Source organism: Pyrus communis, chromosome 8 (genome assembly GCF_041283825.1).
Source record: "Pyrus communis isolate YQ-2024b chromosome 8, ASM4128382v1, whole genome shotgun sequence".
Taxonomy (NCBI): domain Eukaryota; kingdom Viridiplantae; phylum Streptophyta; class Magnoliopsida; order Rosales; family Rosaceae; genus Pyrus; species Pyrus communis.
This window is the reverse complement of record NC_142572.1, coordinates 18800497-18815777: the sequence shown is the minus strand read 5'-3', so window position 1 is coordinate 18815777 and position 15281 is coordinate 18800497. Positions and strand designations below refer to the sequence as shown.

The window sequence follows — 15281 nt, the reverse complement described above, 5'->3', positions numbered from 1 at the left end:
AGTTTTTTACTCGACAGAGTGGATGCAAATTCATGAACCTGTATGTTAGCTATTTCGTTGTCGTATTCTTGCACTATTTGTTTAATTTCTAAAAAAAATTCATATCACTGTATTGTCGTGCCCGTACTCCGTATGCATGCAACACCGGTTAATTAGACTCTAATTTCCACCGAGGCTAGTTGACAGAATTTTTTACCAAGTACAAAAGTAAGGATAAAAATATTTAAAAATACTTGCAAGAGTACAAGATTATCGTAGTATAGCAGCTCAAGCAAGATTGTTTTCCATAGAGATTGAATGAATACTTTGTAATTAAATCAACTCTTAATTAATTATTAAAACAGATTTTATCAAATATTTGAGATTTATGAATTTGAAGAGATTAAATTAACAATAAAAGAAATTTGAAAGTTTGGAAACAGTAGCAGCAAAGAAGAAAAATGTTTTTTAAATTAAAATCAATTTCGAGAAATTCTAGAGTTTAGCCATCACCGTTACAATCTTATGCAACTCTATCATTTACTTATGAATTTCCACATACATGCTTTGAAGGTTAGGTTTTCCTAATGCATATTTTTCTCATGATGTTCAAGCGAAACGTATATCTAACATGCAACCCGTCTGCGATGTTCAAATCAAATATAAACATGTAAGACTCATTAAGTTTTGTGAAAACCCTTTGAAAAACCATGCGACCTTTAAGATTGTGATGTTCGCCTTAAGTGAACTAACAATTACTAGTCACAAGAAGCCCTCTTCAATTTCAGGGTGATATTCCAACAGAAATTGCATCAAATTACTTGTCTAAAAACCCTAATGGTCGTGAATCACTAAGACAATTAGATAGTTTAATCGCGGTGATTATAATTCAAAGCAAGCATGCATCCATGCATAAACAAATTAAAAAAATCGTATATTCATGCTAAGGCTCATGACTTTGCCCTAGCAAAAGGATTAGTTACGAACTTACGAACAATCATAATGAAAACTAAAGAAAATATATTAACTAGAAAAATGATTGAAAACACCTTGTAGGTAAAAAGTCTGAAGTTCTCCAAAATAATGTGTCTTTTCCCAATGTTGCGTCCCCCCAAACCCTAATGGCTAAAAAGCCTTATTTATACTACTCCAAATTAAAACCCTCATATAAAAAGTTTTCTAAAAACTAGGAAATAAAATAATAAAAGGATAACTATGAATTACATTCCTATTCTGACTAGGAAATCTGCCCAGCATAGAAATAGTCACGTTTTTAGACCTTCAGGATTCCAAAACAGGCCCAAAACAACTACAATTAAAGATTAGGACCTCCTCTTTAAGTTGCAAGAAGAGCCCAAGTCCAAAATCCTTCATCTTCTAGCCCTAAAGTCGCAAATAAGCTCTGCAACCCAATCTGTCAGCACTGCACGCTGGCATAAATTAATTCGCCACAATCAGATGCTTAGGGATAAAATTATGAAATTTTGATGCAACCTTCTTGACAAATTCACGAACCCGCTCCAATTGGAATCACTCAAAAATTCCACCGTTTGAATACTTTATGCTCAAAACAAGTTTGCATGTCCTACATTAAAAATACATAACAAAACATCAAAATTTTATTAAAATAAAATATACCAAAAGTAGAGAAGAATATATAGTATAAAATCGGCCCATCACTAGTGAATGGAAGTTGCTGGAGATGCTAAGGGTTTAGAGTTTAGGGAAAATTGTTTTGCATGTATTCGAAGATGCCTTCAAGCAATACAGTGACAAGTTCAATTCCTTCAATACATACCAAAACAAATTGTATGACTAATGACTCGGGTGTTTTTCGGCTGGAATATGACCGGCAAGGCTTTCTTTGTCCAATCGAGCAACAACATCCATCGGGCCTAGGTAAGCCCAAAACAGAGGGTTTTTCCAAGGAAAAAGTATAGTATTCATCTCACATTTGTAAATGCGCACACGAGACCACAACATTTTTATTTTGTTACAATAATATATGCCATGGACCATCATTCTTACTGGTAAAAATTACCACACAAAATACAATGAATGAATAAATACAATAATTAACTAACATTTTATGGTGATGAAAACATAATCTGCAAGCATCACCCGATTATCTCTACCTTAATCAGCAAAACAAATAAATTCAATATGTCACACAGGATTAGGTAATTAATTAACGGTCTGGTTCCTGCTCGTATGAAGCCAATTGGAAAACCCACTTGTTCTTTAACCACCTGGATTTAGACAGTCCTGTTTGCTGAGGAACGATGGTGGATTCAACGAGGGCCTTGATACGTTGCATTGCAACCATTAGGGTTTCTTCTGACATGTTTGCAAAGCACATTCTGAACCAACCGGGTTCAGAGCAATGGCAAGAAGAACCGGGAGAGATATTCAATCCGAATTCACAAACCACTTTCTTCCAAAGCTTCTTTTCAGCTTCAAAAGTGTTGGACTGCAAAAGGTGCCTCATGTCCACCCAGCAAAACAACCCAGCATTGCTTTCCAAACACCTAATACCTGCACCTTTGAGCCCACAAACAAGCATCTCCTTCCTTCTTTCAAGCCTCTTTTGATTCTCCTCCATGTAGTTGGCGGTAAATTTCTTGTCTTTGAGCATTTGGGAAAGCGTGTACTGAGTTTGTGCAGAGACAAGTCCGAAGCTTGACATCTTTGTAGCTGCAGACACAACGGCTTGATTGTTGGAGTAAATCATGCCTACTCGAAAACCTGGCAGCCCCAGATCCTTAGAGAGGCTGTACACAATGTGACAACGATTCCATACTTCGGCATCTTCTAGGTTTCTCTCAGTTAGAGCTTCTGCAATGCTTACAAAACTTGGGGAGTTGAAGACGGTGCCCGAGTATATTTCGTCGCTTATTATGTGTATTTCTTTTTCAATGGCAAAGTCTATGAGGTGATTGAGTTCAAGTCGAGTCATTGTTGTGCCTAAAGGGTTTGAAGGATTTGTGACCAATACTCCTTTAACTTTTAGGTTGAATTTTTGGGCTTGTTGGTAGGCTTCTTCCAATGCAGTCTCAGTGATTTTGTATCCATTTGCACTTGTGCATTTTATTGGAACAATTTCTGCTTCGGTACGCCACTTCAGATCTCTATCAAACCTGCCAAAAAGAAGTGATCAAAAACAATAGTTGAGTTATATTGTCAAACAAAATATAAGTACTAATTAAGAATTATATGTGGGGGAAAATCATTGTATGCACCGATTATTTATGCATGCGAAACTCACATATATCCGTCAGATTGATCACTATTGTGTGGTGAGTTTTACATGCATGCATGTCGTGAGAGAAAAGTTTATATGTAACTGTGCATACAAAAGTCCTCGAGAATAATTAGGAAGAACAATACGTCTGGATGTAAACATAATGTAGCGCACAAAGATTATGATCAATACCCTGGGTAGTATGGAATCGGGAGGAGGAAGGCGTCGCCACGATCAGCAAGGCAAAACATAAGAGTCTCGTTGGCAGAAGTTGAACCGGCGGTGAGCACAAGCTTGTTAGGATCAAATTTTACTTTGTTTCCTCTCATGCTTGCCATGAAATCTACCATCTCCTGTATATACAAGTGCGTATTAGTTCAGAAAATATATATATATTCGTATACTTACATACACACATAAGTATATACATGTGTGTGTATATATATATCCACGATCAAAAAATTTCTAAATGTTTACATTTAGAAGTAATTACGTACATTCTTGAAAGCAGGGAAGCCGTTGTAGTCTTGAAAGAGAGCCAACTCTTTGAAAACAGATTCTCCATTTCTTTTCAACTCCAGTGCATCGGGATTGCTTGCAAGCCATGACTCAATAAGGTCAAATGAAAGCTGCATAAGGTAGGTACATATTAATAAGCATGTTACCGGAAGTAGAGACCAAAGCATGTACAAAATATTAACACTAAACTAATTGTAAAAATTAATTAAAAATTATATAAACAGGTATAAGACCATGCACACGTACGCAAAATCACCAACCAACTTAGAGATTGTCACTTTGAACAACGATGGACCATCTAATTGATTACATTATTATTTCTTATCATGATAGCTTGAGGCTTGACCGCGCCATGAGATCTTTTCAAAATATTTTGTGACAAAGTAAGTTAGGTAGGATGTAGTATCTCTTTCTTTTCGTTACATTAGAGAGTTTCGAACCTTGGACTTAAATCAACTAATCCTGATGGACTTTAGTAGTGATAATAGACTAAATTTTCATTATGACTGATTCTCACCTGATTCTCTGCAAGTCCCATCTGAATGATACCATTTGGATTTTGAACTTGATCATAAGGGTTCTTCTCGTATTCCTGCCATCCCAAGAAGTAGGATGAGTCTTGGCCATGCGAGTCACAACTTGCTTTCTTTGACAACATTTTCAGTTCAACCAAGCTAGCTTGCCTCTGATTAAGTACTTGTGAAATGACAAGAACCTTTTCTTAAAAAGCTTTGAGAGAGAGAGAGAGAGAGAGTAGAGAAGTTGGTCGACTTGGTCCGTAAGGAAGGAGGGTTTGCTTTGTGGAAAATAGAACGCTGCATGCATATAAATAGGGAGCCTCAAGAGGCTCAGGATACAGGAGGGAACAAACGGGAAAGACACTAGTCCGACACTATGAATAATGAATTGACGGTGATGATTCTTTGACCAGTGTTTACATATTATATACATATTTTTAGATGAGAATAATATAGGGAATTGTTATTGGCACTCCAAAAATCTCATTCTACACTCCAAACTTTTTATATTTTGAAAGAAAAATATATTTGTGAGGAGTGTAGAATGAGACTTTTTTAGTGCTAATAACACTTCTCATAATATAAAACATTTATAATTAGTAATCATACTATAAGTACTAGCATTTTTTGTTAATTAGGTATAATTATAAGTACAAGTCGCTTTATGGTTATTGACATTATTATTAAAATTTTGCACGTACGTACTGATATCCATTTATAATTAATTTGTGTATACAACAGCTCCAGCTAAGTGTTAATGTGTCATTTAGAAGTGCTGCTTCCGAGATATAAGCATAGATTCTTATATTATACTAGGGTTTGGTACCGAATCATAATTTCGGGCTTAAAAAAAGTATATAAAATGCACAAGTATTTTCTGTCAAATTAAAACTGCAAAAATTTAATTTTGTAAATTTAATTATCTAATTTACTGTTTCATCCCATATATACCTGAGCATTATAAAATTTTCGTACACTTGCACCCGTAAATATAACATATACAAAATTGTTACAAATCCATCTTATTTAAACGCAAACTAAAATTCTTATCCATCTTTTTGGTAATTTTTTTTTTTTTTTTTGAACGAGTATTTCATTTTTTTTTTTTAAGAAAAGTAGAAGAAGATGAGAGATCAAGAAAATAGCTCATACTAATTCATATTCATGCAGCTAAATTACATACAAATGAAGAGAATAATGACTACGCATAACTGGTACCTTTTGCTGCAATTTTTTACATATTGTTTAATTAATTAAATAATATATTTTTAGTTGTTGTTATAGGTGGATAGAGTTATGGAGAGAAATTTTTCATTGTGATCAGAATACGAGTGGCACATTATGTGTTTTTATATAAGTAGTGAAAATTTTTATTTTTTAAGTTATTAACTTTTTAACACACATATCTTACAATTTGTATTATAATACATGGTATACTACTCGTGTTCTCATCACACTGAAAAATCTCTGGAATTATTGGATGTCCAAGAGAGAAGGCACTCAACTCTGACTTCCAGTGAAGCACCGACACGCTACCGTCATCTCTCTTGGTCTGAAAGCGAACATCCCTCTATTTTCAATTACCAATGTCTTTTGCGTCATCGACTTCTAGTTAACCAAGTTTTTTAGTTTTCAATTTTATAATATACAATCAAGTGTCTTATGGTAGGGATATGTAACCACGTTAAGTTTTGCGGTAGGAGTAAAGTTATGTTTTCAGTTCATACATTCAAAGTTCGTTAAAACAGAAAATATTGCTTGAAATGCAAGGTAAATAAGCTAGCTGAATTTTGCATTGTTTACTAACTAAATGAGCAAAATGTTATAGTAATTCTTGGATATGCTTTTATACTTTAAACTAAATTGCACGAGGGGGGGATTCGAACTCAAATTTGCAATGTTGTGTTGTTTCAAAAACATACTATTTAAATCAATGCCTTATTTATATTTCTTATGAGCAAGATTTGTCTTTTTGAAGTGATAATAAGTATGATTCTATTTTTTTATTAAACTCAAATATCTCCCAAAGATGCAGATGTATGTTTACTGGCTATAATAATGTATGTTACTTTACATCTGAGTTTGAATTATCTTATTATAAATCTGAATAGGGTAAAATATCAAATAACATAACTAACCCTAGAAATTTATGAAAGTAGTGTAGAATATCAAATAACATAATATAAAAAAAAAAATTGTCACGCCCCATGTTACATATAAGTCGGTTTGGTATTTCGTAACCTAGAAAAAGAAAAATTGATATATTTGCATGATTGCACCTTTGGAGAAGAGGTTGTGAAATATTACTGTTATTTACAGTGTCCTAAGTAGTTGTAGTCAATCATGGAACCCATGAAGTCTATTCTACTTCCGCAGACCCTCAAATCTGGTCACCCAATTTGGGAACATTTGGGACTTGCTTGTGAGTTCTCTTTGTTTTCATTTCTCAGAGAGATAGAGAGCACTCTGCAAAGCTTGACATATGATGCCATGCCAGCAACCCCCATGATCAATATTTTCTCCATACAGCCATTATATCCAAAGGTTAGCACAACCTATCTAGGTGGTCCATAGGTGCACAAATGCTAGAGAAAAGTTTCTGGTTGAGGACTGTTGCCACGTGTTGGGTTTTCAATTCGGACCTCGGGTGGTCCATGGTCATCTCCTTATTGCTGATATTGTTGCCTACTTGTCTTGTTGATGAGAAATGAGAATCTCACTAGAAAGTGTGTAGGGTTCGGAAATGGGCTATCAGTATCATGGTCAAATCCAAATGATATATGGGTCCTATCTTATGGAACATGTTTACTGTAACGTGATATTTAGTCTAATAATGTATCATTGTGTATAAAAAAATTCAAATGACAATGCTTATTAAATCGGGTTTAGTCTAATAAATTTATTTCATGTAAGTTGTTCATCTTAGTCACTTAGCCATTTTCGATTGCCTTCTCCCTTCTCAGTTTTAAAGCATTATCTCTCACCTTAAAAATCTCGTAAAGTTAAATTTCTTGTATAATAAATACTTTTTCAATCAATCGCATCGGTATTTTTTTTTGTGTGTGCATAAAATCAGCCCCACACTTATTCGACCACTAGCCTCTTGCGTGTGGCAATTGGTCTTTTTATATTAGATTATGTCTTTTAATTTTTTTTTTAAATAACTATTTTATATTTTTTTTAATTAAAGTTTTAAATTTAAAATTCATTCAAAATTAAAATGTGGTGAATTACTTTAAATTCTTATGGTTCAATTGTAATTTTAAGAATTCTTGAAGGACAATTTTTGGTATTTTGAATGTTTCACCTTTTAATCCTTCTCACTTTATATTGGACCATATAACTGATTAAGTTAACGATAGTATTAGAGTTAGTGTTAATTGGTAACGAATCTTTGACCCTTCTCGGAAACTCCGACACCCATTTAAAAAAAAAGAAAACTAATGAAAATGTTTTGAAAATTTTGAGTTTTTAACGATAAAGACAAAATAAAAAGTAAAGTGAATAATATCAGAATTGACCTTTTAATATAAAAATATGATTTTTCGTTAAAATAAACAGTACTGGGAGCTTTTCGTTAAAGTTCCTTTTAAAAAATACGACTGGCCTTGTATTCTGGATGAGTTTCTGAGAACCAACTGAAGTCTTATCCTATATCTCAACTAAACACTACTAATTAATTAATTTATTTATAGAGCTAGCTAGCTGCCACTGCTTGCTTATTCGTTTTAAGGATTGACTTATATAGCTATCGGTAATGATCATAGAGATTCAAATTCACACGTGCCCGATCCTTCATTAGGAAATCTATTTATTCTTACATTTGCATGATTTCATATCATCAACCGTCTGTCAATTTTTATGTTCTATTTCTGACGCTGGTGATTATACAATGGTGGTTAAGGAGGTTGAAATGTCTCTGTAAGTCCTTCTGGCATCTAGAATGGGAAATTGACGTAACGAAACCATCAACTGGTTCCTTTTCAAAAAAAAAAAAAAATGCAACAACAACAACAACACAAAACAATCTGTTAACATCTTAATGTTAAGTGACTTCCTTACAATAAGATGCTAATTATTTTCCTGTTTTTAAACAATAGCACTTCTTTTGTTCCAAAAAAAAAAAAAAAAAAAAAAAACCATAGCACTTCCACTCTTCGACTAGTTAGTCTCGTGATTGAATCAACCAAGGGAGGAGATGAACTAGCGAATTAGGAGCAAAAACCAAGTGAATTACTTTATTTGGATCTGTTTTTAGCTATATTTCAACCTTTTCTCCGATGGCTTTTGTTTTAACCTAAATATTTAAGTGCAAATTTAATTTTGACTTGCAGAAAAGTTATACGTCTGATTTTCCCAACACTAATACAACAAAAAGCAGCAGATTAGCTAGATTGATTATTTAAAACAAGTGAATAAAGGGCAGTGACGGAAAGGGGTTGGTGTGTGGTTTATTTTCCATCCAATTAAGCTTGTTTTGTTTAGCATCATCACACGCGTTATAGAGTGATGTACAGCTCAATTGCAAGATTTGTTCTTGATTCTGCAATTATTTTCCACATTCCGTCTTAGCAAAATAATCTAAAACTACAACTCGTGAGTTTAATATTTATATTTTATTTAAATTGACCACATACCCAAAAAAAAAAAAATTTAATTATTCATCTAGGAAATTAATTTAATTTTTGAAATAGTAACCATCATGCTGAGCTGCCTGAAAACGAACTAGATAGTGATAAATTAACGCGGTTTTGTAAAATGCCAAAAACCCAGTTTCTGCTGGATGAGACCTTGGGAAGTTGATTGTACTTGAATTTTATTTATATTTCTAATTTCTTTAGAAGTGCGTTTTTCTCTTGTTTTTCTTGAGAGGCCAAAGTCGTGCTCTCACTTCGCACGACAGGGATATGAGTTTGTCTTTGACTACTTGAGAGATTTTTTTTCAATGTGCAATTTACTTTAATTTAGTAATTTAGTTATTTAATACAATTATCATCTCGATGACTAAATGGTGATTGTATAAAATATAGGTATTCATATAATTATATCTAATTGTTAGATAATGATTGAATTTTAATTAACGCATTATCAGTGGCGTAGTTAGGATTTTCAAATAATGAGGTCATAATATCAACCAAAAAGCTTCACTGAATGGCCTTCAAGCACCTACTAGGCACTTGTCAATATATACTGAAAGTTTATGCCTAACATATATCAACAACTACTATTATTTATAGAGGCTTGTCAAGGGTTGATGCAGGATACTATGGAGTAATGTTGAGAATTGTTAAGGCTTTTCAACTGAAGTATTTCATACAAGAAAAAAGAAAAGGAAGACAAATATGATAGAAGAAAATAGAAGAAGTAGGAAGAGAATGTTATAATTTAATTTGCCTTAACTGTTTATAAATTCATATACAATAGGGTGAATTTCCAATTTAGTCCCTGAATTATCATCTGAGTGAAAATTAGATCTCTAAACTATTTTTTTTTCTTCAGAAAAATCAGTCTTCAAATTATAAAAATTTGTCAATTACATCCCAATATTAGATTCGAAGCTACTATATTCAATTTTTCGTTAATTTAAGTCACGTTACTTGCATGTGATACACATTGGAGGGTAGATTGGTAATTTTTCATAAAGAAATAGTGTATGGAGTTAACTTTGGAGGGTAAATTAGACGTTAGGTTCGCAACTCATATTAAATGTTAAGGGTTTATAGGCGAGAAAATAACGTTATTATACTCTAAAGTGTGTCAAGTGACTTAAGTTGATGAAAAATTGGATAAAATAGCTTTGAATATAATAGTAGGGATGAAATTAGCAAATTTTAATGATTTTAGGGACTTATTTTACCGAAAAAAATAATTCAGAGACCTAATTTTCACTGAGATGATAGTTCAAGGACTAAATCGATACTTTACCCTATACTATATTATATATACAAACAAATATACATGGGGTTTTTGAGGTTATTATGGTCAAGGACAACCAATGATCCCATACTGGTTCTACCACTGCGTATTGTAGTCGCTTTAAAAATATATAAAGTGTTTATAGTATGTTGAGCAATTTTATTTGTGAATCTCGTACATAGGCATGTAGCATTATTGTTTCACTTATATATACATATATATATATATATATTACCATAATTTTTTTTATTAATATAATCTAGAATTGGAACATATTAATTATGTCATTCATCCTTATTATAACACGAATATAATATTACTCTGCGTGAGTTGTGCTTGTGATACTTAAACAAAAATTATTACGTACGCACCTTTCGGAATTTGTCAGTTGAATGCTTTCTAATTAACAAAGTTGTTCTTTACCTATTACGATGCTTCTTCCCCATTCCTACCGAACGGCACATTTGATGGTGACAAGTAGTACTTTAGTTTTACCCATTTCAATTTGGGTCTACAGATATAATAGAAAAATTTACTAACAGAAGTCACTCTGCTCAATTCCAACCCTGGAAGATTATGTGCCTTGAAAGGTTTGTGGCAAAAGAAGTCATGGATTCATATACACTCATTGTTTTTAATTTGTGTAACAATAAATGTGAGTAATATAAGTTAGTGTCTTAAGTACAATATTTAGCTTATATTGTTACACTGTCACATGATGTTATTAATTTGTCTCTTATATTAACGTTCTTGGTATACTATTAATAAAATTATGTACATGCGCATCATAAATAACATAAACAAACTGATAACACTATGTGACAATATGATGGTAACATCGAAAATTCTCTCCAAATAAAGATGGTTTTGTAGAATGCCCGTAGGAATATACTTGGCGAAACCTGATTGTGACGAGTGCGGTCCAGTGGCCCCTAGTAACAAAGTTTTTTCCATTATTTTGGGCCAGCAACTTGGCTTATCCATTGATAATGTCCTTAAGGTGTTCGATTCAACCACATTAAGGTAGCAACTAGTTTCAAATTATGGGGGAATATAGCATATGTGTGTGAGGGAAACAGAGAAACAGGGATATAATAAGTGGGTAAAAGAGAGGAGTGAAAGGATAGGGGGCACGTGGTTTTGTAGTACAAGATGATAGAGGTCCTTTGTCTAAAAGCTCTGACCGAAATTTGTGTGAGTTTGGACGTATACTCAGAAAAGACCCCAATATATGCTCAGTGACAACCAGCATGGCTCCCACGTTACTCTCACTGATATGCCCTCATGCAGATGCAGCATATATATACACACACACACACACACTTTCATCTTATATATCTTGTGATCTTTCTCGACCTCTCTCGTAACTCATTTCGTAGATTAAACAAGCCAATTTGTTTATCTTAATTAGCAAGATTTTTCATGCAGTTACGTCTGCTAATTAGCACTTAATTATTAGAAAATTATTAGAAATGACCCAAATAATTGGTAATATAAGTAGAAAAAGGTTCAGGTCATCGACTCATCGTAGACAAGGACTTTATACGTATACTAGTTTTTTAGTTGTTTGATTAAGAGCATACTAATTTTTTAGTTGTTTGATTAAGAGTATACGAAAGAACATGTACATGATGTGTTTTGTAGGTATTCCTACATTTCTCACAATGATAACACAAATGTGCATGGTTTTTTTTTATATGCTTTTATGAGATTTCTGCATATATGTCAAATTGTAACTTGCAGGAAAGATGAATCACTTATTTCAGAAAATGAGCTATAGCAGTGGGAAGAATGAAATTGTACAAAAGTAGAATATGTTTTCATATTTATATACAAAGATTTGGAGCTTCAAAATACTGAAACTGATGATGATGATCATTTTAGACACATATAGATATGGTGAAAGAATACAAGATGTGTTTTGTACTTATGATCACCATAAGCAAAGACTTTAGACGTATAATAGTACGTAACGTTTGATATTAAAAATATAAGAAAGTATGTAGAAGTTGTATTTCGTGCGTATATTTCATGTACCAAGTTTATTATCTCAAGAGCACAAAATTATCAACTTGGGTTTGGAATGAAGTACAGAAGCAGTGGAGGTAGCGATTTGGATGTGACTGCACTTGAGCCGTATGGAGTTCGAAGTCAAAAAGTAAAATGCAAACTCCAAGGAGATAACGATTTTAAGCTGCTACTTCTGTGGACATTTTCATATGGTTTGTACCATTGTCGGATGTTTCTGCAAGTAAGCAAGAAAATTATGGGAAGCTTGTCTGATAAATTTTTAGAGAGTTAGAAGACATTTCTCTTTTGACCCACGTGTATTGCAGGCTTTTCTTGCCGAAAATATATAATCATGGAGCATGCGTGTGGTACGTCTCGCCTTGTATGATCAAATTCTACATATGGCTTTTATTACAAGCACTTTTACAGTAAGAAATGTGGACGGTTTTCTACTTGTCTTTAGCCAAATGGGAAAAATTACTAAACTAAGAAGCCATCGAGTGTGGAAATTGCCAACAATCTTTGAGCTACTTTGTACTCTCCTCCATTTTGTTATAAATTCTAAGGCTACTTGGAGGCTCCGCAAACTTTGAAGCTTACATGGATTAGGTTAGGCTTGGTCGGTTAGTCCTTTCATTTATTTGAGAGAGATGCAAAGATGTAGCATGCAGGCAATGAATTGCATGCACACTTGGTCTCCGCTCAAGTCAATGATCTTCTGTCATGGGCAAGCTCTTTGAGTCTTCATCTTCAGTCAAAACCATGCCGGCCGGCCCATGCGTGTTGTGTGTTTTAACCCTAAATGGAAGGAAAGACCATGTATTTCTAAGGCTAGCTCCAATGTGGCAGTGTGTGCTTGGAAAGAGAGTTGTGGAAAAATGACATTTGAGTAACGTACGTACGTTGTGTGCTTGAAAATAGGTTGGAATCAGATGGAGAAAATTTTTTATACGGTACGTTGCGTCTTGTGATGTGATAGTTGAGTGTGAAAAAAAATGGCGTTTTTCCAAAAAAAAGGAGTCAGAATGAGGTTGGAACCAGATGGAAGGGAAACTTGTATAGGATAGTTTATGACATCTCGTGATAGTACGTGTAGAAATGTTGTTGGAGAATAAGATCTCACATCGGTCATATCAAATAGTAATGTACCAATTAATATTTGGGAATTTTCACTTTTAATATCACTGATGCATTTTGTGATAAAACTTTACACCTAGTAATAGGTGGTTAAGTTGAAGCAATATGAATAATAATGGTGGACCATGCTTGGGCTTATAAAGTTTATAATGGTATTAGAGTAGATTATTCTCTCGACACGTCCTGAGCCTGAGTTACTAGGGTCGAACATGCTTCCTGGAGTTGGGCTTTTGGAAAGATGTGCTAGCTCCAACTTAAGGCAACTGAATGATTGGCCTTCAAAAAGATTGGCGTTGACTCCAAAAACTGAACACCGGCCGACCAGGCTCTCGAAAAGATTGGCTTCAATTTTGGTATAATTACTTGACCAGTTCCTGATGTGGGAATTGGTTTCCCTTGTGACCTTGTGTGGAGCCACTCATGAGGGGTCGCATTGGAGAATAGGATCCCAAATCGGTTATATAACAAAATAATATTAATATACAACTAATATATAAGAGTTTCCACCCTAATATCAACAATACCTTTTGTAATAAAACTCAACACCTAGTAATAGGTGGTTAAGTTGGGATAATATAGTTGATATTAGTGGTGGATGATGCTTGGGCCTTCAAAGTTTATCAAATATTACAATTAGGAGTCTAGAGTGGATGGAGAAATTTTCTTGTATAGAGTGGTTTCTATCATGTGATGGTAGTAGGGTGGGTTCGGTACAGTTACCGTACCATTTACCATACCAAATTTTCAGTTTGGCAAAATCTATTACCATTACCATACCAAACTTTCAGTATATTGAAGTTCGGTATTGCCAAATAGTTCAGTTGACATGGTATGACAATGGTAATTGCCACTTTGTTTTGTGACAAAATATGTTTTTGCTTTTTTAACCCAATTCAAGGGAAAAACTCTTTTATTGTACCTTTATCTTATACATTGTAGCCTAAATTCATCCATTATTCATCATTCACAATTCACACACACAATAATTCAAATGATGCATCAAGATTTATGATGAAGATTAAGCTTACAATCCAAATAGAAGTTACGAACCAAAACAAAATAGAAGTTAACAATCCAAATAGATGTTAAACTTTCAAACCAAATGAAAATTGAAACTAAACTTCCAAAAGTAAAATTCATCGATCAATTCTTCAAGTTTGAGATGTTGAAGCTTTTGGAGGAGGCATTGAACTTGTAGAAGATTGAGCTTGTGTCAAGCCTACATTATAAACAAAGAAAACATATTAGTAGCAAGAAGAATTAAACTTGAAAACCATTTAACAACAAATTTACTAAAAAAATTAAAGCATATCTTACTTGTTTCCACTTCTTCCATTTCCTTGTAAAATTGAAGTGTATCTTTCGTTGGTTCCTTGTAGAAGTTTACTTCATCCGCCCTAAGCCAATCACTAGTACACACTAGTGCCTCTACCATTTTAGGAGTCAAGGATGCCCTAACCTCTTTTTCATGTAGTCAACCGCAACATTATTGGCGGAAGCATTATCAACCGTAATGCTAAAGATCTTCTCTATCCCCCATTGGTTCAAACACACCTCTAAAACTTTCCCAATGTCTTCTCCCTTATGACCCGTGATCTTTATAAAGTTTATGATCCGTTTGTGCAACTTTCATTCACTATCCATGAAGTGAGCAGTAACTACCATGTAGTTAATGTTTTGTACCGATGTCCAAATATCGGTTGTGATACTTATCCTTTGATTATGCATTGCTTCAAATAACTTAGACTTCTCCAACACATATAAATCCCACACACCGGCCACAATTTTCTTCCTATTTGGAATCTTGAACCGAGGTTGAGCCTCTTTCATCATATCAATGTACCCACTACCTTCAACCACCTTAAATGGTTGTTCATCCTTAATGACAAACATCACAATCTTTAACTCAAGTTTTTTTTGGTTAAAGGTGTGGGGGACCAATCCACTGCCCATAGACTCAT

At 33.8% G+C, this 15281-nt stretch overlaps 1 protein-coding gene across 1 annotated transcript; it reads right to left on the bottom strand.

Moving 5' to 3' along the window:
- Positions 1-2114: 2114 nt before the first annotated feature.
- LOC137718666 (1-aminocyclopropane-1-carboxylate synthase 8-like) lies at positions 2115-4397 on the bottom strand. Its single transcript, XM_068458216.2, has 4 exons — positions 4257-4397; positions 3718-3849; positions 3413-3573; positions 2115-3116 (listed from the first exon to the last, which is right to left on the bottom strand). The coding sequence occupies exons 1-4, from the start codon at positions 4395-4397 to the stop codon at positions 2168-2170; spliced, it is 1383 nt and encodes a 460-aa protein (XP_068314317.2). The 3' UTR covers positions 2115-2167.
- Between the last annotated feature and the right edge of the window lie 10884 nt (positions 4398-15281).

Bases quoted from the DNA above. Each gene is read 5' to 3' on its own strand.
- LOC137718666 (XM_068458216.2), bottom strand. From the start codon at position 4,397: ATGTTGTCAAAGAAAGCAAGTTGTGACTCGCATGGCCAAGACTCATCC. The intron at 3,850-4,256 runs GTGAGAATCAGT...TACCTTATGCAG, and splicing joins TGGGACTTGCAGAGAATCAG to CTTTCATTTGACCTTATTGA. The intron at 3,574-3,717 runs GTACGTAATTAC...TTGTATATACAG, and splicing joins GCTTCCCTGCTTTCAAGAAT to GAGATGGTAGATTTCATGGC.